This window comes from Pleurodeles waltl, chromosome 6 (assembly GCF_031143425.1).
Source record: "Pleurodeles waltl isolate 20211129_DDA chromosome 6, aPleWal1.hap1.20221129, whole genome shotgun sequence".
Lineage (NCBI taxonomy): Eukaryota > Metazoa > Chordata > Amphibia > Caudata > Salamandridae > Pleurodeles > Pleurodeles waltl.
The window spans coordinates 46,127,331-46,153,285 of NC_090445.1; the positions used below are offsets into that span (position 1 = coordinate 46,127,331).

Below are 25,955 nucleotides of genomic sequence, written 5' to 3' on the forward strand. Positions count from 1 at the left end.
CATATCGCTGGATCAGGAGGATGTCTCTGCATGGCATCACAGTGACATGCACACCCTGTTCTCATAAGGGAGCAGAATTTGGTTTAATAAGGAGAAGTGTACATGGCCAGCTCAGGCAGACAGGGCGCGGTGACACACACACCCAATGCAATCTTATTGTTGGAGTTTGTGTATCACAGAGAAAAATATATATATTATAATTATTTTCTTTTCTTTATCAAAAATATAATACAGTGACACACACACCATTTGTGACACTGTTTGATTATTGTTCTATTTTCTCAACATGGACAAGTGTTGATTGCATCGCCACCACCCTTTCTACAACAACAGGGCGCGCCAATGATCCAGAGGGAAGACTGGCTTGATATGTTTAACAATTATTTGCTGGCTTTGGATAGTAAATTAGTAAATACTTTAGCTCTGAGAGAAAGAAGGCAATTCATTCTTTTGAATTATTTGGTTTGTGAAGCACAAAGAGGCCCTCATTCTGACCCTGGCGGTAAAAGACCGCCAGGGCGGAGGACCGCGGGAGCACCGCCGACAGGCCGGCGGTGCTCCAATGGGGATTCCGACCGCGGCGGTAAAGCCGCGGTCGGACCGGCAACACTGGCGGGCTCCCGCCAGTGTACCGCCGCCCCATTGAATCCTCCACGGCGGCGCAGCTTGCTGCACCGCCGCGGGGATTCCGACCCCCCCTACCGCCATCCAGATCCCGGCGGTCCGACCGCCGGGATCCGGATGGCGGTAGGGGGGGTCGCGGGGCCCCTGGGGGCCCCTGCAGTGCCCATGCCACTGGCATGGGCATTGCAGGGGCCCCCGTAAGAGGGCCCCTACATGTATTTCACTATCTGCTGCGCAGACAGTGAAATACGCGACGGGTGCAACTGCACCCGTCGCACAGCTTCCACTCCGCCTGCTCGATTCCGAGCCGGCTTCATCGTGGAAGCCTCTTTCCCGCTGGGCTGGCGGGCGGCCTGAAGGCGACCGCCCGCCAGCCCAGCGGGAAAGTCAGAATTACCGCCGCGGTCTTTCGACCGCGGAACGGTAACCTGACGGCGGGACTTTGGCGGGCGGCCTCCGCCGCCCGCCAAGGTCAGAATGAGGGCCAGAGTGTTTAGATTTTTGCCACAAGCATTGGATAATGGTTCTATAATATCTGATGCGTATAGGGTAGCCAGAGTTAGATTGAGTTATAGGTTTGCTGAAGAAACAAATGTTGTAAAGGCAACTGCAATGTGTGGGAGAAACAGTTGATGAATTTGTGCCAAGGCTGAGAGGGTTGTGAGCGAGGTGCCAATTTGATTGTATGGGTGATGAGATGGTAAGGGATCAACTTATCATGCAATGCAAAAGGAGGAAAATACAAGAGCGATTGTGGGCAGCGAGAAATCCGACATTGAAAGATGCCATCGAAATGGCAAAAATGGTTGAGGAGTTGGAATTTTGTATGAGAGAAATGAACAAACGTTCAGGTGTCAATTCAGGACAAAAGAAGTGGCTGAAATTGTTGGAGAGGTAAATAAGTTGGGTAGTAAAGTGGGGGGGCCGTTGGGAAAGGAACATCTGGAAATAAGGATAATTCTAAGGCATGCAACAGATGTGGGAACAATTTCCACGGGAGTGAAGCTAAATCATGTTTTGCCATTGGCAAACAGTGCAGAAAATGTGGGTGCGAGGGCCATTTTGCACGCACGTGCAAGGAATGGCTTATAGCTAAGGTGGCAGTAATGAGTGATGAGGTTGGTATGTTTATTCATGACCACATTTAGAGCTTAGGTGAGGATGAGGGCACTGAGAAGAGAAAGACTAGGCCAAAATTGTTGTTCACCATTGGAAAAAAAACTGTACTAATGGTGAATGCAGGTTCAAGAGATACTATTATTCCCAAGGACATTTTCTATACAATGTGGCCACATGTGAATTTGCTTTCCAAAGATATCAGTCCAGAGGGGTATCAGGGAGAAGGTGATTACCGGCCTCTGGCCACCGTCCTTCTTGCTATGATGAAGAGATTGCTTAAAAATCCCCCAGGGTGATGGGACGTCCTCACGATTGCCCCTTTGTGTAGAAAATCTGATACCTCTGCGTCCGCTAGAGCGTCGTGAGCAGGAGAGACGACCAGAGGGATCGGGGTTCCTTCTTGGTAAGTGTAGGAAATTACCATCTTGCCTGGCATGTTACCCCCATATTTCACTGTATGTATGTTGTTTTAGTCTATGTGTCACTGGGACCCTGCCAGGCAGAGCCCCAGTGCTCATAAGTATGTGCCCTGTATGTGTTCCCTGTGTGATGACTAACTGTCTCACTGAGGCTCTGCTAACCAGAACCTCAGTGGTTATGCTCTCTCTGCTTTCCAAATTGTTACTAACAGGCTAGTGACCAATCTCACCAATTCACATTGGCATACTGGTACACCCATATAATTCCCTAGTATATGGTACTGAGGTACCCAGGGTATTGGGGTTCCAGGATATCCCTATGGGCTGCAGCATTTCTTTTGCCACCCATAGGGAGATCTGACAATTCTTACACAGGCCTGCCAGTGCAGCCTGAATGAAATTACGTCCACGTTATTTCACAGCCATTTACCACTGCACTTAAGTAACTTATAAGTCACCTATATGTCTAACCTTTACCTGGTGAAGGTTGGGTGCAAAGATACTTAGTGTGTGGGCACCCTGGCACTAGCCAAGGTGCCCCCACATCGTTCAGGGAAAATTCCCCGGACTTTGTGAGTGCGGGGACACCATTACACGCGTGCACTATACATAGGTCACTACCTATGTATAGCGTCACAATGGTAACTCCGAACATGGCCATGTAACATGTCTAAGATCATGGGATTGTCACCACAATGCTATTCTGGCATTGGGAGGGACAATTCCATGATCCCCCGGGTCTCTAGCACAGAACCAGGGTACTGCCAAACTGCCTTTCTGGGGTTTCCACTGCAGCTGCTGCTGCTGCCAACCCCTCAGACAGGTTTCTGCCATTCTGGGGTCCAGGCAGCCCTGGCCCAGGAAGGCAGAACCAAGGACTTCCTCTGAGAGAGGGTGTAACACCCTCTCCCTTTGGAAATAGGTGTGATGGCTAGGGAGGAGTAGCCTCCCCCAGCCTCTGGAAATGCTTTCATGGGCACAGATGGTGCCCATCTCTGCATAAGCCAGTCTACACCGGTTCAGGGATCCCCCAGCCCTGCTCTGGCGAGAAACTGGACAAAGGAAAGGGGAGTGACCACTCCCCTGACCTGCACCTCCCAGGGGAGGTGCCCAGAGCTCCTCCAGTGTGTCCCAGACCTCTGCCATCTTGGAAACAGAGGTGTCTGTGGCACACTGGACTGCTCTGAGTGGCCAGTACCAGCAGGTGACGTCAGAGGCTCCTTCTGATAGGCTCTTACCTCTCTTGGTAGCCAATCCTCCTTCCTAGGTAGCCAAACCTCCTTTTCTGGCTATTTAGGGTCTCTGCTTTGGGGATCTCACCAGATAACGAATGCAAGAGCTCATCAGAGTTCCTCTGCATCTCCCTCTTCACCTTCTGCCAAAGGATCGACCGCTGACTGCTCAGGACGCCTGCAAAACCGCAACAAAGTAGCAAAACGACTACTAGCAACCTTGTATTGCTTCATCCTGCCGGCTTTCTCGGCTATTTCCAGGTGGTGCATGCTCTGGGAGTAGCCTGCCTCCTTCTTGCACCAGGAGCTCTGAAGAAATCTCCTGTGGGTCGACGGAATTTTCCCCCTGCAACCACAGACAACAAAAGACTGCATCACCGGTCCTCTGGGTCCCCTCTCAGCACAACGAGTGTGGTCCCTGGAACTCAGCAACTCTGTCCAAGTGACTCCCACAGTCCAGTGACTCTTCAGTCCAAGTTTGGTGGAGGTAAGTCCTTGCCTTCCCACGCTAGACTGCATTGCTGGGTACCGCGTGATTTGCAGCTGCTCAGGCTCCTGTGCACTCTTCCAGGATTTCCTTCATGCACAGCCAATCCTGAGTCCCCAACACTCTAACCTGCAGTGCACAACCTTCTGAGTTGTCCTGCGGCATCGTGGGACTCCCTTTTGTGACTTTGCATGGACTCCGGTTCACTCTTCTTCTAAGTGCCTGTTCAGGTAATTCTGCAGGTGCTGCCTGCTTCTGTGTGGGCTCCCTGACCTGCTGGGCACCCCCTCTGTCTCCTCATCCAAGTGGCGACATCCTGGTCCCTCCTGGGCCACAGCAGCATCCAAAAACCCTAACCGCGACCCTTGCACCTAGCAAGGCTTGTATGTGGTCTTTCTGCATGGGAACACCTCTGCAAGCTTCTTCACGACGTGGGACATCCATTCTCAAAAGGGGAAGTTCCTAGTCCTCTTCGTTCTTGCAAAACACCAAGCTTCTTCCATCCAGTGGCAGCTTCCTTGCACCCTCAGCTGGCATTTCCTGGGCTCCTGCCCACTCTCGACACTGTCGCGACTCTTGGACTTGGTCCCCTTGTCTTACAGGTACCCAGGTCTGGAAATCCACTGTTGTTGCATTGCTGGTGTTGGTTTTCCTTGCAGAATCCCCCTATCACGACTTCTGTGCTCTCTGGGGGTGGTAGGTGCACTTTACACCTACCTTACAGGGTCTTGGGGTGGGCTATTTTTCTAACCCTCACTGTTTTCTTACAGTCCCAGCGACCCTCTACAAGCTCACATAGGTTTGGGGTCCATTCGTGGTTCGCATTCCACTTTTGGAGTATATGGTTTGTGTTGCCCCTATACCTATGTGCTCCTATTGCAATCTACTGTAACTTTACAGTGCTTGCATTACTTCCTTTTGCTATTACTTGCATAATTTTGGTTTGTGTACATATATCTTATGTATATTTCTCATCCTCATACTGAGGGTACTCACTGGGATACTTTTGGCATATTGTCATAAAAATAAAGTACCTTTATTTTTAGTATATCTGTGTATTGGGTTTTCTTATGATATTGTGCATACAACACCAGTGGTATAGTAGGAGCTTTACATGTCTCCTAGTTCAGCCTAAGCTGCTTTGCCATAGCTACCTTCTATCAGCCTGAGCTGCTAGAAACACCTCTTCTACACTAATAAGGGATAACTGGACCTGGCACAAGGTGTAAGTACCTCTGGTACCCACTACAAGCCAGGCCAGCCTCCTACATTGGTTGTGCAGCGGTGGGATAAGTACTTGTAACTACTTACCACTTTGTCATTGTGTACTTTTCATAAGAGAATAATATACAAAACAAGTTCAGTGTATGTACACTTAACCAAAAAGTTTTGCTTTTCTCCTCTTACACTTTCTACTAAGTGCTGAAAAGTACTCCAAAACTTCTAAAAGTTTCTAAAAAGTTTGAAAAAGTTTTTTTCTCTGTTCTTTAAAAAGTCCTGAAACTTTTTCTTTCTTCTCACTGTCTCTAAACCTTTGTTTATCATGTCTGCTGTAGAGTCTACTCTTAAAATGGTCAATACTACCTATGACAATTTAAATTTCAAGAGCCTAAGGAGTCTCTGCTTAGATAGAGGTTTAGTGATAGGAAAGAACCCTACAAGAGAATTTCTGTATAACATGCTCATTGTGAATGATGAGTCCCTAGCTGGCCCTTCAAATGAGAAGTTAGTAGATAGCTCCCATTCTGAATCAGGGGAACCCCTTGAGGGAGGTGGGGAGGGTTCTATCCAAAATCTGCCCCTCAGCAGACCACATAGCAATGCTGGTAGTAATAGGAGCTCCCATCATAATAGGGATGTTTTTATTCCTGGAGGCCAGGTTGTTAGAGTCCAAGCTGTTAGGGACAGATCTCCCTCTGTTGTTTCCAATTTGTCCTCAGTGTCCAAGCATTTCCAAACCACCCACCCTGAAGACAACATGTTAGAAAGGGAACTCAAAAAGTTGCGAGTGGAAGAGACCAGACTGAAGCTTAAACAGCAACAGCTGGCTCTAGACAGGGAATCCCTAGACCTCGAGAAGGAGAGACAGAGATTGGGGTTAGGACCCCATGGTGGCAGCAGCAGTATTCCTGATAGTAATCCTGTGAAAGAGCATGATTCCAGGAATCTGCACAAGATAGTTCCCCCTTACAAGGAGGGGGGTGACATCAACAAGTGGTTTGCTGCACTTGAGAGGGCCTGTATGGTACAGGGGGTCCCTCAAAGGCAGTGGGCTGCTATATTGTGGCTATCTTTCAATGGAGAGGGTAGGGATAGGCTCCTTACTGTTAGAGAAAGTGATGCTAACAATTTTGCAGTTTTGAAGGATGCACTCTTGGATGGATTTGGCTTAACCACTGAACAATACAGGATTAAGTTCAGAGACACCATAAAAGAGTCCTCACAAGACTGGATAGACTTTGTTGACTGTTCAGTGAAGGCCTTGGAGGGGTGGTTACATGGCAGTAAAGTTTCTGACTATGAAAGCCTGTATAATCTTATTCTTAGAGAGCATATTCTGAATAACTGTGTGTCTGACTTGTTACACCAATGTCTAGTGGACTCGGATCTGACCTCTCCCCAAGCATTGGGAAAGAAGGCAGGCAAATGGGTCAGAACAAGAGTGAACAGAAAAGTTCATACAGGGGGTGACAAAGATGGCAAGAAGAAGGATGGTAAGTCTTCTGACAAGGGTGGGGACAAAAGTAAAAATGAGTCTTCATCAGGCCCACAAAAATCCTCTGGTGGGGGTGGTGGGCCCAAATCCTCTTCAAATCAAGTTAAAAAGCCTTGGTGTTATTTATGTAAAGTCAAAGGCCATTGGACAACTGATGCCAGTTGTCGAAAGAAAAACACCAAACCTCCCACTACCACAACCTCTACTGCAAACTCTAGTGCCCCTAGTAATAGCAGTGGTGGTGGGAGCAACCCTACTTATAGCCAATCCAAGGGAGTAGCTGGGCTCACTTTTGGTAATTTAGTTGGGGTTGGTCTTGTTAGGGAGACCACAGAGGCTGTGTTAGTCTCTGAAGGTGCCATTGATTTGGCCACCTTGGTTGCTTGTCCCCGTAATATGGATAAGTACAAGCAACTTCCCCTAATAAATGGTGTTGAGGTTCAGGCCTACAGGGACACAGGTGCCAGTGTTACCATGGTAATAGAGAAACTGGTACACCCTGAACAACACCAACTTGGTCCTCAGTACCAAGTGACAGACGCTTATAACAACACTCTTAGCCACCCCATGGCTGTTGTGAATCTCAACTGGGGGGGGGGGGTTACTGGTCCAAAGAAAGTTGTGGTTGCTTCAGATTTACCTGTAGACTGTCTACTAGGAAATGATTTAGAGACATCAGCTTGGGCAGAAGTGGAGTTGGAGGCTCATGCAGCAATGCTGGGCATTCCTGGGCATGTTTTTGCTTTGACAAGGGCTCAGGCCAAAAAGCAAAAAGGACAGGGTGACTTGGATCCTGGAACAATGGACCAAGTGCTCCCTAAAGCTAGGGGTAGCAAGGGTAAATCCTTACCCACTATCCCTCCCGCTACAGATGATTCTCCTTCTGAGGAAGAAGAATTTCCTCCCTGTGCAGAACCTTCACCAGATGAGCTGGCAGCAGACACTGCTGAGCTTTTGGGTGGAGGGGGGCCTGCCAGGGAAGAGTTGAGTGTGGCACAACAATCCTGTCCCACATTAGAGGGTCTCAGACAGCAAGCTGTCAAGCAGCAAAATGGGGATGTCAGTGACTCACATAGAGTTTACTGTGAGGACAACCTCTTGTACACAGAGGCAAGGGACCCAAAACCTGGAGCAGCCAGGAGATTGGTAATTCCCCTGCAGTACATAGAGTTCCTCCTAACTCTGGCACATGACATTCCTTTGGCTGGGCATTTGGGCCAGATCAAAACATGGGAAAGGCTTGTCCCTCTGTTTCACTGGCCTAGGATGTCAGCGGACACAAAAGATTTTTGTAAGTCTTGTGTGACCTGCCAAGCCAGTGGCAAGACTGGTGGCACACCAAAGGCTCCCCTTATTCCACTACCTGTGGTTGGGGTCCCCTTTGAAAGGGTAGGGGTTGACATAGTTGGCCCCCTTGACCCTCCTACTGCTTCAGGCAATAGGTTTATCTTGGTGGTTGTGGACCATGCCACAAGATATCCTGAAGCAATTCCTCTAATGACCACTACAGCACCTGCAGTGGCAAAAGCCCTCCTTAGAATCTTTTCCAGGGTGGGTTTCCCAAACGAGGTTGTTTCAGACAGGGGTAGCAACTTTATGTCTGCTTACTTGAAGGCTATGTGGAAGGAATGTGGTGTAACCTACAAATTCACCACACCTTATCATCCACAGACTAATGGACTCGTAGAGAGGTTTAATAAAACTCTCAAAGGAATGATAATAGGATTCCCTGAAAAACTCAGGAGGAGATGGGATGTCCTGTCACCTTGCCTCCTTTTTGCTTACAGGGAGGTACCCCAGAAAGGAGTGGGCTTCATCCCCTTTGAACACCTCTTTGGGCACTGTGTAAGAGGTCCACTAACACTTGTGAAGGAGGGTTGGGAACAACCTTTAAAAGCTCCCAAACAGGACATAGTGGACTATGTACTTGGCCTAAGATCCAGAATGGCTGAGTACATGAAAAAGGCCAGTAAAAACCTTCAGGCCAGCCAAGAGCTCCAAAAGCAATGGCATGACCAGAAGGCTTTTCTGATTCAGTACCAACCAGGACAGAAGGTGTGGGTATTGGAGCCTGTGGCCCCAAGAGAAGTCCAAGACAAATGGAGTGGACCCCATCTCGTTGTTGAGAAAAAGGGTGAGGTCACCTACTTGGTTGACCTGGGCACTGCCAGGAGTCCCCTTAGGGTGAGTCATGTCAACCGCCTTAAACCGTACTATGATAGGGCTGATCTCACCCTGCTCATGGCAACAGATGAGGGACAGGAAGAAGAGAGTGACCCTCTCCCTGATCTCTTCTCCTCCACAGAAGAGGATGCTTTAGTGGAAGGAGTAGTTTTAGCAGACTGGCTTACTGCAGAACAGAAAGACAACTGCATAAATCTCCTTGGACAGTTTTCTAAACTCTTTTCAACTGTGCCAGTCACCACATCTTGGTGTGAACACACAATTGATACTGGAGACAGCATGCCTGTCAAAAGTAAAATCTATAGGCAGCCTGACCATGTCAGGGACTGCATAAAACAAGAGGTTCAGAAAATGCTTGATCTAGGAGTGGTTGAACCTTCTGAAAGCCCATGGGCGTCTCCTGTGGTGCTTGTACCAAAGCCTCACTCAAAGGATGGAAAAAGGGAGATGAGGTTTTGTGTTGATTACAGAGGTCTCAACCAGGTAACAAAAACTGATGCTCACCCTATACCCAGGGCAGATGAGCTCATAGATACACTGGCATCTGCCAAGTATCTAAGCACCTTTGATTTGACTGCAGGGTATTGGCAGATCAAATTGGCTGAGGATGCTAAACCTAAAACTGCATTTTCAACTATAGGAGGGCACTACCAATTTACAGTGATGCCCTTTGGTTTGAAAAATGCACCTGCCACTTTTCAGAGGTTGGTGAACACAGTCCTGCAAGGGTTGGAGGCTTTTAGTGCAGCATATCTAGATGATATAGCTGTCTTTAGCTCCACCTGGGATGAGCACCTGGTCCACCTTTGGAAAGTTTTGGAGGCCCTACAAAAGGCAGGCCTCACTATCAAGGCCTCAAAGTGCCAGAGAGGGCAGGGAGAGGTGGTTTATCTGGGACACCTGGTAGGTGGAGAACAGATTGCACCACTTCAGGGGAAAATCCAGACAATCATGGATTGGGTTCCCCTTACAACACAGACCCAGGTGAGAGCCTTCTTAGGCCTCACTGGGTATTACAGGAGATTCATTAAAAACTATGGCTCCATTGCTACCCCACTTAATGATCTTACTAGCAAGAAGATGCCTAAAAAGGTATTGTGGATAGCTAGCTGTCAGAAAGCTTTTGAGGAGCTCAAACAGGCCATGTGCACTGCACCTGTCCTAAAAAGCCCATGTTACTTCAAGAAATTCATTGTTCAAACTGATGCATCTGAATTAGGGGTAGGGGCAGTCTTATCACAACTTAAATCTGAGGGCCAGGATCAACCAGTTGCTTTTATCAGCAGAAGATTGACCCCTAGAGAAAAGCGTTGGTCTCCCATTGAGAAGGAGGCCTTTGCTGTGGTCTGGGCACTGAAAAAGTTGAGGCCATACCTGTTTGGCACTCACTTTATTGTTCAGACAGACCACAAACCTCTACTTTGGCTAAAACAAATGAAAGGTGAAAATCCTAAATTGTTGTGGTGGTCCATATCTCTACAGGGAATGGACTATACAGTGGAACATAGACCTGGGAGTACCCACTCCAATGCAGATGGACTCTCAAGATATTTCCACTTAGAAAATGAAGACTCATCAGGTCATGGCTAGTCTTATTGTCCTTCGTTTGGGGGGGGGGCTTGTGTAAGAAAGTACCATCTTGCCTGGCATGTTACCCCCATATTTCACTGTATATATGTTGTTTTAGTCTATGTGTCACTGGGACCCTGCCAGGCAGAGCCCCAGTGCTCATAAGTATGTGCCCTGTATGTGTTCCCTGTGTGATGACTAACTGTCTCACTGAGGCTCTGCTAACCAGAACCTCAGTGGTTATGCTCTCTCTGCTTTCCAAATTGTCACTAACAGGCTAGTGACCAATCTCACCAATTCACATTGGCATACTGGTACACCCATATAATTCCCTAGTATATGGTACCGAGGTACCCAGGATATTGGGGTTCCAGGAGATCCCTATGGGCTGCAGCATTTCTTTTGCCACCCATAGGGAGATCTGACAATCCTTACACAGGCCTGCCAGTGCAGCCTGAGTGAAATAACGTCCATGTTATTTCACAGCCATTTACCACTGCACTTAAGTAACTTATAAGTCACCTATATGTCTAACCTTCACCTGGTGAAGGTTGGGTGCAAAGTTACTTAGTGTGTGGGCACCCTGGCACTAGCCAAGGTGCCCCCACATTGTTCAGGGCAAATTCCCCGAACTTTGTGAGTGCGGGGACACCATTACACGCGTGCACTATACATAGGTCACTACCTATGTATAGCGTCACAATGGTAACTCCGAACATGGCCATGTAACATGTCTAAGATCATGGAATTGTCACCCCAATGGCATTCTGGCATTGGGGGGACAATTCCATGATTCCCCGGGTCTTTAGCACAGAACCTGGGTACTGCCAAACTGCCTTTCCAGGGTTTCCACTGCAGCAGCTGCTGCTGCCAACCCCTCAGACAGGTTTCTGCCCTCCTGGGGTCCAGGCAGCCCTGGCCCAGGAAGGCAGAACAAAGGACTTCCTCTGAGACAGGGTGTAACACCCTCTCCCTTTGGAAATAGGTGTGATGGCTGGGGATGAGTAGCCTCCCCCAGCCTCTGGAAATGCTTTGATGGGCACAGATGGTGCCCATCCCTGCATAAGCCAGTCTACTCAGGTTCAGGGATCCCCCAGCCCTGCTCTGGTGAGAAACTGGACAAAGGAAAGGGGAGTGACCACTCCCCTGACCTGCACCTCCCAGGGGAGGTGCCCGGAGCTCCTCCAGTGTTTCCCAGACCTCTGCCATCTTGGAAACAGAGGTGTCTGTGGCACACTGGACTGCTCTGAGTGGCCAGTGCCAGCAGGTGATGTCAGAGGCTCCTTCTGATAGGCTCTTACCTCTCTTGGTAGCCAATCCTCCTTCCTAGGTAGCCAAACCTCCTTTTCTGGCTATTTAGGGTCTCTACTTTGGGGATCTCACCAGATAACGAATGCAAGAGCTCATCAGAGTTCCTCTGCATCTCCCTCTTCACCTTCTTCCAAAGGATCGACCGCTGACTGCTCAGGACGCCTGCAAAACCGCAACAAAGTAGCAAGACGACTACTAGCAACCTTGTATCACTTCATCCTGCCGGCTTTCTCCAGGTGGTGCATGCTCTGGGGGTAGCCTGCCTCCTTCTTGCACCAGGAGCTCTGAAGAAATCTCCTGTGGGTCGACGGAATCTTCCCCCTGCAACCGCAGGCAACAAAAGACTGCATCACCGGTCCTCTGGGTCCCCTCTCAGCACGACAAGCGTGGTCCCTGGAACTCAGCAACTCTGTCCAAGTGACTCCCACAGTCCAGTGACTCTTCAGTCCAAGTTTGGTGGAGGTAAGTCCTTGCCTCCCCACGCTAGACTGCATTGCTGGGTACCACGTGATTTGCAGCTGCTCTGGCTCCTATGCACTCTTTCAGGATTTCCTTCATGCACAGCCAAGCGTGGGTCCCTAACACTCTAACCTGCAGTGCACAACCTTCTGAGTTGTCCTCTGGCATCGTGGGACTCCCTTTTGTGACTTCGTGTGGACTCTGGTTCACTCTTCTTTCAAGTGCCTGCTCAGGTACTTCTGCGGATTCTACCTGCTTCTGTGAGGGCTCCCTGACTTGCTGGGTGCCCCCTCTGTCTCCTCATTCAAGTGGCGACATCCTGGTCTCTCCTGGGCCACAGCAGCATCCAAAAACCCTAACCGCAACCCTTGCAGCTAGCAAAGCTTGTTTGCTGTCTTTCTGCGTGGGAACACCTCTGCAAACTTCTTCACAACGGGGGACATCCATCCTCCAAAGGGGAAGTTCCTAGTCCTCGTCGTTCTTGCAAAACACCAAGCTTCTTCCATCCAGTGGCAGCTTCCTTGCACCCTCAGCTGGCATTTCCTGGGCTCCTGCCCACTCTCGACACTGTCGCGACTCTTGGACTTGGTCCCCTTGTCTTACAGGTACTCAGGTCCAGAAATCCACTGTTGTTGCATTGCTGGTGTTGGTTTTCCTTGCAGAATCCCCCTATCACGACTTCTGTGCTCTCTGGGGGTGGTAGGTGCACTTTACACCTACCTTACAGGGTCTTGGGGTGGGCTATTTTTCTAACCCTCACTGTTTTCTTACAGTCCCAGCGACCCTCTACAAGCTCACATAGGTTTGGGGTCCATTCGTGGTTCACATTCCACTTTTGGAGTATATGGTTTGTGTTGCCCCTATACCTATGTGCTTCTATTGCAATCTACTGTAACTTTACATTGCTTGCATTACTTCCTTTTGCTATTACTTGCATAATTTTGGTTTGTGTACATATATCTTGTGTATATTTCTCATCCTCATACTGAGGGTACTCACTGAGATACTTTTGGCATATTGTCATAAAAATAAAGTACCTTTATTTTTAGTATATCTGTGTATTGTGTTTTCTTATGATATTGTACATACGACACCAGTGGTATAGTAGGAGCTTTACATGTCTCCTAGTTCAGCCTAAGCTGCTTTGCCATAGCTACCTTCTATCAGCCTAAGCTGCTAGAAACACCTCTTCTACACTAATAAGGGATAACTGGACCTTGCACAAGGTGTAAGTACCTCTGGTACCCACTACAAGCCAGGCCAGCCTCCTACAGTAAGGGAAGCCATAAAGCTCTATGTGGCACCCTCACACAGTTTGAAGGACCCAGGCATAGGAAGTGAGGGTTTGCCAGTTGTGGATGTAATTCCCATGTCTGCCCCCCAGGCATTGTTGAGGGAAGGACTGAACTCTTACATGAATTGGTTCCCTGGGTAATGCTGCCACATCATCCTCCTCTCGCTCCGCGATGGCGGGGGTACCTCCGGGTGGGGTAAAAGTTTCCAGACTTGGAGGCATCCTGGTACCACCCCGCCTGTTGTCTTGTCCCCTGTTAGAGGCTGGGTGATGGGCGCGGCTGGACAAACACCCCATACCTTGGCCAGCCCCTGTGAAAACCTGCGGCATATGTATGCACTTTATCCAGGGAGTTAAAGGTCCGGACAAATTTACCCTGTTCCCGTATTAATGGGTCCCCAAACAACCCCCCTTGGGCAATGGGGCTCACCACGGAGGTGGCTAGGTCCCCCAATTTAGGGTCAATTTTGATGAGGAGCGAATAGTGCCTCTCCGTGGAAATAGCACGATTCGCATCTCCCAGGACAATGATGGCCCGTTGGGCCCAACCTGATATGACCTCAGGAGGAATAAGGCTCCACGATGCTTTGGCATCCTCCGCCATACCCAAGATATGTGTTAGGGGACCCACCAGGTCTAAGAGCTTGTCCTGGTAAGCACACCAGGACTGGTTGATATCCTTCTTGGGGTGTTGCAAGCATTTTCCCAGGAAGGTGGCCATGCGTTCATCCAGGTCCTCCATGAGGGCCACTGTGTCTCTCAGAGAAGAGCGTGGGCACTCTGCCCACAAGCGGTTACGGACTTCCTTATCTAGCTGTTTACGAAGCTGCCCAGTGACATAGGCTGTGGCATTGTCTGCAGGTAGCCAGTCGGAGGAATAGGGATGTAGGAGGCTCTCCTAATCTAGCATATCTGATTTGTCCTGGGTGGCATTGTCCGCCAGCTCTTGCTTCCTGCGCATGGTGGGGTGAGGGGCGCCAGGTGCCGGTGTTGACTCCTGCTGTCTCTGAGCCAGATGGTGAAAGGGGGCCTGAGAAGACGAGGGTGGGCAGGGGATGCAAGGAGCACCTGATGATGGCAATCCTGAGTGACCGGGCTCTAGGAAGTCCAGGGGGAGAGGCTGTCTGTGGGACATAAAGGTCCGCTTCAGATTGTCAGATGCATCCAAATCGATGCCAGATACAAGGTTCCTTTTTCATTTAGAGAGAGGTGGGGGCTGGATGGGGCCCCCTCGAGGTAAAAGGGCCATAAGCCCTAGATTGACCTCCCTGACAGGGAGGGGTTTGAAGCAGTGCTCTGTGTACTGCAGAAGTGTCTTCTCCAGGGGGGCTACTGCCAGTGCCAATGCTTTCGTGATGGAGGTGTCCATAACCTTGCAAAAGTGGTCATCAATGGGGAGGTAGATACTGGTATCCTCCTCCAGGTAACTCCTCAATGTCACTCATATTGGCCAAATTAATGTCAGGCACCAAACAAATGCCCAACCAGGAGGACCCAGGGAGCACAGGTCTAGTGACAGAAGCAAATACTCTGGAGACCCATCTGGTTCTATGGGGGCTATAGAGTGGCGGTCATCCCCAACCAGGTACTTCAGCCCAGGCAGCCAATAACAGGGCCTAGTGGTCGGAGGCCAATACTGCAATGGGCCCAGGCGCCGTAGCACTTCACAAGCAAACAGCCAGCGGCTGCTAAAGAGCGACAAGTGTTCCTGCGGCTGCGCACTGAATCTGCAGAAACACACAGGGGGTCATTCCAAGTTTGGCGGGCGGCGGTTGCTGCCCGCCAAACTTACGCCGCCACTTGGCCGCTCCGCGGTCAAAAGACCGCGGAGGCCATTCTGACTTTCCCGCTGGGCCGGCGGGCGCCCGCCAAGGGAGCGCCCGCCGGCCCAGCGGGAAAGGCCCTGCAACACAGAAGCCGGCTCCGAATGGAGCCGGCGGTGTTGCAGGGGTGCGACGGGTGCAGTTGCACCCGTCGCGATTTTCACTGTCTGCTATGCAGACAGTGAAAATCATGCTGGGGCCCTGTTAGGGGGCCCCACGACACCCGTTCCCGCCATCCTGTTCCTGGCGGGAAAAACCGCCAGAAACAGGCTGGCGGGAAGGGGGTCGGAATCCCCATGGCGACGCTGCTTGCAGCGCCGCCATGGAGGTTCAGCCCAGCCAGGGGAAATCCGGCGGGAAACTGCCGGATCCCCTTTTCTGACCGCGGCTTTACCGCCGCGGTCAGAATGGGCAATGAAGCACCGCCAGCCTGTTGGCGGTGCTTCCGTTGCCCGCGGCCCTGGCGGTCCTGGCGGTCTTGGACCGCCAGGGTCGGAATGAGGGCCACAATGTCTGGAATAATGCTAACATGCACGCAAACCTCACAAATAAACGCAATATAAAAAGACGAAAATGCTAAGCAGCGAAGAAAGAGGAGACATCAACAGCGTTGTGGGACTATGGCGCGCCCTGGCATCATCTGATTGTATGCTAACATTTGTTGAACTGTGACTTTTTCCCTTGCGTCTATGGGAAATTAAGTATGTTAAAGTTTTAAGTAATGGCTACTGTTAATAAAACAAAGAAAGATAAAGTGTAATCCTCGACTCTGGTCCTGCCATAGAATTGGGTGAGTTAAAGGGGTACATATATGAGATCAGAGTGAAACCTGGTGCTGCATCTGCAAAGCACAAGGTTAAGAAGGTCCCTATTGCAGTCAGATGTTGAGTGAAATGGTGAAAGAGGGCATAATTGAACCTGTGGATGCTTCTAATTGGATATCACCAGTGGTCATAACAAAAACAACCTGGTGGCCATTTAAGATTTTGTGTGGATCTTCTCAGTGTTAATCAAAACATAATTACGGACAGCTTCCCTTTGTTAAACATTAATGAGTTATTACTTTTGCTCAATGGTGGCAAGTACTTTTCAAAGTAAGATTTGAAGACTGCTTACCATCAAAATCAGTTGCATGAGAGCTCCATAGACCTAACGGCTTTCATCACCAAGGAAGGGACTTTCCGCTTGACAAGAATGCTCTTTGGATTGTCTTCTGCGGTAAGTGCATTGGGAGTGGGAGCTGTCCTATCTCAACTTCAGAATGGAGTGGATAAGACTGGCTTTTTTGATGCACTCATTGACAGAGACTGATAAAACCTACTCGGTCATTGAATGTTAGGCATTGGCAGCGGCTTGGTCTGTGGAGTATTTCAGGGCTTACTTAGGGAGAGAACAGTCATAAGCTGTTGATAAAACTTTTGACTCCTGGTGAGGATGGCAAGGGATCAGCAAGGTTGGCAAGATTAGTGGCACATTTGCAAGAATCCATGTACATTATTGAACACATTCCTGGTTGGCGCAATGCTCAGGCTGATGCTTTTTCACGTTTGTATGTGGATTAGAAGGTTGTAGATAGAGAGCCAGTGATTGATAAAGAAAAGGAGGGTGCTGTGGTATGGTTAGAGGATGCGATACACAATGGAGTAGGTGTTTTTACTAAAGAAGAATGGGTGCAAGAAATAGCAAAGGACAATATCAAGAGAGATGTGTGTAGAATAGTTGTCAGTGGTGGAAGGAGAAAGAGCACAGTTGCTCTTTCCATGTGACCATTAATCAAAATTCTAGGTTAATTACACATTTGTGAAAATAGTGTTTTAATGAGGGGGGAGAGGGTTGTACCACCGGAAAATCTGAGAATAAAAATCATTCAGTTAGCACGTGAAAATCATTTGGCACACACCATGACACAAAGGAGGGTGAAAGAAAACATCTGGTGACCATGGATTGATATACAAACTGCCCAATGGATAAACAGGTGTGCACATTGTAAGGAAAGTGAGAAAAGGCTTAAGGTTGGTGTGCAGTCTGAGTTGAGTCACATTCAAGATCCCAAAGAAGCGTGGCACACTGTGTGAGTATGGATTTTACATGTCCATCAGCGGGAATCAAACAAGATTTGAGGTTTGCCATGGTTTTGGTGGATGTCTATTCAAAGTGGTTGGAGGTCATAATCATAAAGGAAGTGTCTACGTGGGAAAGTTTTCCTCACACCCTGATAATGGAGAATAGTGCTCAACTAACTTTGAATGAAATGAGGGCATTTTTATTGGTGCATGGTATCAAACATCATCACACGGATCTTTAAAATCCCCCTGCCAATGGTATTAGAAAACTGATTAACTGCATGGCCAAGGGTACCATTTAGTTAAAGAGATTATGTGGGCACATTGCACCGCTGAAAATAGGGTGCTTTGCAAACTCCTTTCCAGTTGATGAGAGGTTGCAAAGTCTGAAACAAATTGGTTCCAAGCTGGTTGAAGGACGGTGATAAAACAAATAGTGCTATCTAGGGGTGCAAAGTGTCAAATATTCAAGTTGGTGAATAGGTGAAAAGAAAGTTGGACGTGTGGCAAGAGGACTGTTTAAGTTTAGAGGTCTGCAAGCAAGTCTATGATTGGTACGTGGTTCTGGAGAATGGTATTAAGTGAAGCAGATGCAGAGTAGCTTTGTATCAGAAAAGAGGAAAGTGTGAAAAGACTGAACTGTATAATAGTGAGGGGTGCAGTGGATTTATGCTGGTAAGATATTATGCTCTGTCTAGTTCTAATTGCATTTGAGGTCAGGTAGGTAGCAGTTCTGAAGTGGGGGAGTGTAAAAGGGAAGTTGGTATTAGAAGTATGATGGTGTAATAGGGCGGTAGGGTGGTATGGAGGACTCAGAGACGGATTGTAAGGGTAAGTGATATTTATTTAAGAGTTTGTGCAAACTTGGGGGTTTTCGGCTTCGTGCGGAGTCTTCTTTATCTTCCTTCTCTTGTTGGAGTTGTTCGTGGGGCCGGGTTTGACTGGCGTCGACTTGTGTAGCCACGCCCCTCCTGGAACGTTGCGGAAAGTGCTCGTCTCCTGTGCATCGGGTTTCCTCTCGCGTCTTCTTTCCTCGCTGGTAAGCTTCGGCTTCTCAGATGGGGCTTCTCTGGTGACGGACGCCGCTGCTCCCGGTGTTCGGGTCTCTCCTCCTGAGGCCGTTGCCTCCCAGGACTCCCCCTCTTCCTGGAGTCCGTTGTCGTTGTCTTCTATACCTGGGACCCGGAAATCCGAGTCCCAGGCGTCTGGTGCGGCCCCCAGGTTACCATGGGGACGGCCGACGCCTACCTCCGATGCGCGCGAGCCGCGCCAGCCGGAGGATTCCGTAGGCGTGGTGGAGGACACCCGCCTACATACCCCATGATCAGGGCTGATAGAGGACCGAAGGATCAGGGAACCGGGAGAGGAAGTCGTCTGGACACTGCTGAGCACCCGGAATATGCAGAATCTGAAATGTAAAGGGTTGAAGTTCCAGAAACCAGCGTAGCACTCAAGCATTGGAGTCTTTATGAGAAGCCAACCAGGTCAAAGGAGCATGGTCGGTGAAGAGGACAAAAGGTCTGCCTAACAGGTAATACTGCAGGTTTTCAATAGCCCATTTTATAGCCAAGCATTCTCGCTCTATAACTGGATAATTGCACTCTCGGGGTAGCAACTTCCTACTAATATAAACCACAGGATGGTCATGGCCCTCAGCTTCAGGTTGTGTAAGGACAGCCCCTAACCCCACATTAGAAGCATCGGTATACAAGTGGAAGGGCCTGGGAAAATCAGGACACCTTAGGACGGGTTCTGTCGTAAGGGACTGTTTCAGATGGTGAAAGCTGGATAGTTGGGATTGGGAGAACGTAGGCAGTTTTGATGGATAGTGCTTTTTAAAGAGATCAGTAAGAGGAGCGGCTAGGGTAGAGTATTGGGGAATAAACCTGCGATAGTAGCCTACGAGAACCAGGAAAGAGCGTAGTTCTCTTTTGGTCGTGGGGACAGAAACCTGTAAAATAGCTTCTACTTTGTTTTTCTGGGGTTGTAGAAGCCCGTTTCCAATATAGTATCCGAGATACGCGATGTGGTTATTTCCTAGGTTACATTTCTTAGGATTGGCCGTGAGGCCTGCCTCATACAATGAGTGGAAGATTTTGTGAAGGTGTTGTAAATGCTCTTCCCATGTATCACTGTAGATAACGATATCATCTAAATATGCCACGGCAAACGCTTGGAACGGTTTCAAGAGATGATCCATTAAGCGTTGGAACGTGGCGGGAGCCCTGTGGAGGCCGAAGGGAAGAGCAGTAAAATGATAAAGCCCTGACTGGGTGGAAAAGGCAGTTTTTTCTTTGTCTGCTGGGGCAAGTGAGATTTGCCAGTATCCCTTTGTCAGGTCCAAAGTTGACATATACCGTGCATTACCTAGTTTCTAAAGTAAATCGTCCACCCGTAGAATGGGGTATGTGTCAAAGAGGGATATGTCATTTAGTTTACGGAAATCAATACAAAACCGGATGGAACCATCTGGTCTTGGTACTATGACCAACGGAGAACACCATGGGCTTGTAGATGGTTCAATAACTTTGAGGGTTAGCATTTTTTTGACTTTCTCTTCAATGAGGTGTTTTCGCGCTTCTGGAATCCGGTAGGGCCTTAACCGGATGATTTTTCCCTCAGGTGTTCTAATGTGATGTTGAATTAAGGTGGTTCTTCCCGGGGTCCCTGAAAAAAACCGAGAATGTTTTTTTAGAAGGGCTATGAGTTGGGTTTGTTCCTTCCCTGGAAGAGAACTATTTATCTGTGGGGCTTCCCATTCCCCTTCCTTGGGGTTGTTGTCGTATCTTCTGGTCCTTCCTATTTCTTTAATAGATTAACGTGATATATTTGCGTCTTTTTAGGATGTTGCAATAATTCGATCAGATATGTAACCGGGGAAACAGATTTTTTTGATTTTAAAGGGCCCCTGTCACCGGGCGTTGTTCGTGGGGCTGGGTTTGACTGGCGTCGACTTGTGTAGCCACGCCCCTCCTGGGACGTGGCGGAAAGTGCTCGTCTCCTGTGCGTCGGGTTTCCTCTCGCGTCTTCTTTCCTCGCTGGAAAGCTTCGGCTTCTCAGATGGGGCTTCTCCGGTGACAGACGCCGCAGCTCCCGGTGTTAGGGTCTCTCCTCCTGAGGCCGTTGCCTCCCAGGACTCCCCCTCTTCCTGGAGTCCGTTGTCGTTGTCTTCTATACCTGGGACCTGAAAATCCGAGTCCCAGGTGTCTGGTGCCGACCCCAGGTTACCATGGGGACGGCCGACACCTACCTCCGATGCGCGCCAGCCGGAGGATTCCGTAGGCGTGGTAGAGGACACCCGCCTACAGATGGAAAGTGAGAAAAGGGATGGTTGTATACAGAGAGAAAGAAAACCTCCCACTTATATGCAGGACTATGTGAGAGGATTTGTATGACGTGTTTTCCAATATATTACAAGTACTTGGATTTGGCACCCTGTCATTTCTTGAAAAAATGTAAATGCATGTCCTGTTATTTTAGCGATAGTTATTATGCATGACATATGTTCCAACATGTTTAAAGTGTTAGGATGATTCATCCTGTAAGTCTAATTCTATCTTTACTTTTTATGCTTAGGTTGTTGCACCTATTGTATAGGTTATTTTATTCTATTGTTTATTTTTTACCAGCTAATTATGGTATTGTTTTTATTTCAATGTGAATGAGAAGGATGTATCATTTTTGTGATGTAAGTGGAACCGGTGTTCTAAGGTTCCTTTAGGATGTTGTGATTTAGAATGTTGTGCGGTCAGTTGCTTTGAAGGCTGGCAGGAGAAAGTCACGCTGTGGCAGGCTGATTAAAGTTAAAGTTTAATCTACTCCTTCTCAAAAGGTACTTTATTTACAACAGGAAACTTACACTTTTGCACTTTGCTATGCACAAAGGGATTTATGATTTGTATTGTTGAGTGCGGAGTCTCCGCACGTAAAAGGTTTTTATGTACAGGGACTCCACACTCATAAAGATACTTATCGTAAATCCCTTTTGAATAGCAAACAGTTGTAAACTTACATAAAAGTGTAAGTTGACCTTTGTGAATCAGGCTCTGTGTATCCTTGTGATGTTTGCAAATGTTGACAGACTTGTCACTTACCTACTGATGTTTCTTTCCTCACTCCAGATCCTGAAAGGATTGTGTACTCCAGCTTAGGAGAGTCACTTCTTCTCCCTTGTGAGTGGAAGCCACCCCAGACAGAACCATCCTCTGACTCACCCACTCCTGCATCTCCTGCCACGGACCGGCCACCCACCCAGTGGCACTTCCTGGCTCCCTCTGGGGAGATGCACCCATTGGCAGCCTGGCTCCCTGGTGGACGGATCTACCACACAAGTGGCACCAGGCAGAGCCGATTGGAGATGCTAGACAATGCTACCCTGAGGGTGCAGAACCTGCGGCTGGGGGATGCAGGGAGGTACATCTGCTTCGAATCAGACCTTGTGGGGAACAGCACATTTGTTCAGAATATTACCCTCATCATCACAGGTGGGTGACAGGTGCAATCTTATTATCAATCATGTGATAGAGTGCAATCTTATTATCGATCATGTACATATCACACACAATAAATGTCATTGCAACTTTGAGCTGATAACAGGAGTTGTCTCAACTCAGTGGCACACATTTGGTTAAACTCCAAAGGATAAAAGCATAAGTTGAATCCACAGAGATTTGAACCAGTTGCCTGCATGGATCTCACTGACCTCTGTGGCTGATACACTGAGGTTTCTTGCCTATAAAGAACTAAGGACCAGATGTATCAAGCTTTTTTGCATTCGCAAACGGCGCAAATTGCAAAATTCGGCCGTTTGCGAATGCAAAAATGCCTTTCACAATGTATGAAAGGCATTCGCAGTGCAATTTTAAGGAATCGCTATTTTTTCCTGCTTGGGTCCACCATGCCCAGCACAGTGGTCCAAGGCATTATCCCTGCTTGCAATGAGAAGACTCCCAGCACATCAGGGTGACTGAAGGTTTGTTTTTCAGAAAGTGACTGACGTTTGTTTTTCAGAAATAAAGTCCCACTTTGCAGGTTGGCTGTTCCATCAAGCTGGTATGATGTTGTTTGATGGCCAGCACTAAGCTACTCAGTCAAAGGGTTCCACCATGTCAGCAGAAAAACCTTCAATGAAAAAGTCCCACCAATGTGGTGGGGATCTCTAGATATGGTTAGTGGGTCACTTCTTGGCAGGCATTGGTGGGACCTCTACTATACAGGTGGCTTGCCGACCCAGTCGCCAGATTCTTAAGTAACCCCTAAAACTCCTCCCACATTCACCACAGGTACATCTTGAGTATGATCTACTGTTAGAGACAATATCATACCACAAATCCCACACTCTGTGTGTGTGCACCAGGTGCAAAAAGCTCACTTACTCTGCTTCGCTTTCCCCTTAAAGGTACAGACGCCCATTGAGTATATTGACTCTTATTACAAAGTGGTACATAAGTCTGCGGAGAGATGGCATTACTATTACATGGAAGCTGACCTGCTGTGGTTTGGCGGTACCACACTATTAAAAGTAGAGCAATTCTGCTAGGAACTGGTGCAGCTGTCCCATTATAAGGATAGAAAACTGCTAAGCATTGATCCAACTGTTCCATGAAAAGATTTGCAAATTTGCAAAGACTGGAGGGTTTCTGGTATCATAAAATTAAAAATACAGCAGGTCTGCTACGAAATTGTGCAACAATCCCATGAAAGGTATAGCATACCTAATGAGATGGGTGTTTTAGATCTATAGCACAGATGATAGAAAGTGGTGTGACTGCCCCATTATAAATATAGCAGACTGCTAAAAAGTGATCTAACTTGTGATAGCAGTTCTACAGAGAAGTGATGCAACTTACCCATTAAATGAACAGTATCTGTAATGAATCCATTAAAGCTATCGTCGGCCTGCTGTAAGGCGCTAGCCCTGTCTAATTGAAGGATAGCAGCCCTGCTATAATTGTCTGTTTACAGGAAATCAGCCCCCTGCTAGGAAGTGCACCTGCTGTGGTATTAGAAGTAGATATGCCCTACTTAGAAGTGATGTTACTGTCCCATTGACAAACACACCAGACCTGGTGAGAAGTAGACGGACTCTCCCACTGAGTAGATTGGAAAAAGTTACTTCCGGAAGAAGAGCTGCCGACCCGGGTGGATATGAGAATATGAAGGTGACCCAGAGAAAGGTCCCACGCCCCTAGTATAGGCATTTGTAGTACTGTTGATAATGGGCTTGTCTACGTTTTTTACTGCATCTCCTTCATCTATAGATTTGTATTGGGTGGAAGATTGATAATTTCTGACAGATCCCACTGTCCTTTATATATGCAGGTCCTGAGAACGAGTTGCCCTCGAACACATCCTATGGAATTCACATATCGCTGGGGGTCCTGCTAGGTGCCAAAGTTCTTATGCTGGTTTTGATTGGTTGCTGTTTTGTTGTAAGAGGTGAGTACATCATCTGCAACAGTCCCCATCCCTTTAGCCACCATTTGAAAAAAAATAATTATTTGTATGGGACCCACCATCTTTGAGAGGTGTGTTTGTTGGATGGGTATGCAGAGTAGTGTGCTATTCACTCTGTATGAATGCCTCAAGCCACTCTAGTGATGAATGCTTGGAAAAGGTCCGGTATGATTGTAACAAAGCAAGCATGCAAATTACAACCGTTGAATAATGATGCACTCTACTGCTATTCCTCAGCAGAAAAGGACATAAAGGGTCAATCCAACTCCTCTCCTACAGACTGACCAAAGAGACACATATTGAATCCCACATCACAGCATTACATGACAACACTTGGGCAAAAATGACTGACCATTCCGACCAGCACTAGTGTGCGGGCTGGAGCAAGTATTTCAAGGAAGTGTTCAGAATTGAAGAGGTTCAACCATAAAGCAGGGTTGGCGCCATTTAAGACTTAGGACCAGATTACAACTACGGCATTTCGAGGACCGCCTTACCCAAGGTGGCGGTCCGACCGCAACTTCCCTGGGGGTCCGATTGCCAGATGATGAAGCTGGCAGTCGGACTGCCAGAAGACCGCTGCAACCACCAGGATCTTGGATCCTGTGGCGACGGCAGTCGGGGAAGGCGTGATCCATCCCAGCGGTGCCGATGCCGGCACTGCCGTGCTGATCACGACTTGCCTTTCTGCCGAGCTTTTCATGGTGTGGACTCTGCCATGGAAAGCTCGGCGGAAAGGCAGGGAGAGGGCACCAAACAGGGCCCCACGTGATTTTGCCCATTTGGGCAGTGCGGTGGAGGCACATGTTGTGCCCCCCTATGCTTGCACTGTCGGTACACACTGTGTGCCATGCACAACATTGTGCATAGCACACAGTGCGCCTGAGGTGCATGTGGCGCTGCACTGCGGTGGCATGTGCTTCATACTCACTTTATGAGCCGAAGCATGGCACTACTGTGACACTGCCACCAACACCACCTACAGCCCAGCGGTAGTTTCGCAATATGGTGGTGGGGAGGCCACCAGCTTGGCGTCATCCTCTCGACTGACGTATTAGCAGTCCGGCAGTTGGACTGCCATTTTCAAAATCAGGCCCTTAATCTGAGAAATGTGCCCTTAATGGTGAGACAGGAGGTAGTAAACAAATTAGCGAAAAGCTGCGATCTGGGAATTGCTTAGCCTGTTGAACCTTCATTGTGGCTTTCTTCAGCAAACATTGCCATAACAAATTTGGGAGGTATGAGACTGTGCGACGATTTGGGGTGTGTGAAGCATAACATATGGGTGGATTGCCATTCCTGTATTCATAAGATAGTGGCAACTTTTAGTAGTTCAGACTTAATTTCTACCCTTGACTTAGTGTTAGCATACCGCTGAGTAATGTAGTATGTATTGCTCCAGAAAAAAACATTCCTGTCTGAGACTATGCTTTTTGGACTTTGTTCTGCTGCCTCTGTATGTGTCAGGACCTTGTGGCAAAAGCTTGTAAGAAGCAAAGACAAGAAATGAGTGAAACAACAGGAGATAAGATTAGGGCAAAAACCCGAATAGAATGGATGGTGAAGGTGGAGACTGGGCCTGTGGAGGCTGGAGAGGCAGAAGAGGAGGCGGAGGCAGGTCAGAGACTGGTGGAGGATCAATCGGAGAACTGGATCAGCCCTTCTGGGTTAACTTAAGTACAGTCAGCAAGGTGGAAGTTGACGTTGGCTTGAAACTTCTTTCATTGTAAGGCTTCCCACTGCAGATAGTTTGTTCATTGTTTGACTTTGTTGTATTTACCTTCGCTCTCAACTAGAACCTTTCCTTTTTCCCACTTTGTTACCCATTACCTATTTGAACTGTACTTTATATATTAACTACGGATCCTGTTAGTGTTCTGGATGTGTGACCGCTGCTGGTGCGGCTAGGGGAGTGGTCCTGGAACTCTGGGGTTGACATCTACCCCTTCACAGGAGCATCACATAAGTGTGAGAATGGTCTGTGCAGTTTTTGACCAATTTCTAATGCTTATTTTTGTTTACCATGAGACGCTCACGTGAGAAGCAGATAGGCAAATAACATGAGCACTGGGGGAGGAGTTTACTGGATGAACACCAAAATAAGAGTGCGCCAGTGGGCCATCTTCAGTGTTTCTAGTGCAGAATTTTACCATCTCCCACATCCATTTTCCTTTTAGACATGAGTGATGGATTTGCTTC

The 25,955-nt window shown here is 48.3% G+C and overlaps 1 protein-coding gene across 1 annotated transcript in view; it reads left to right on the plus strand.

Moving 5' to 3' along the window:
• Positions 1–25,955, plus strand: part of LOC138299155 (lymphocyte antigen 6 complex locus protein G6f-like) — a 56,126-nt gene that overhangs the window by 21,458 nt on the left and 8,713 nt on the right. Inside the window, exons 2-3 of the mRNA XM_069237226.1 lie at positions 21,422–21,784; positions 23,622–23,738. Coding sequence (XP_069093327.1) covers positions 21,422–21,784; positions 23,622–23,738 — 480 coding nt within the window. The remainder of the gene's footprint in view (positions 1–21,421; positions 21,785–23,621; positions 23,739–25,955) is intronic.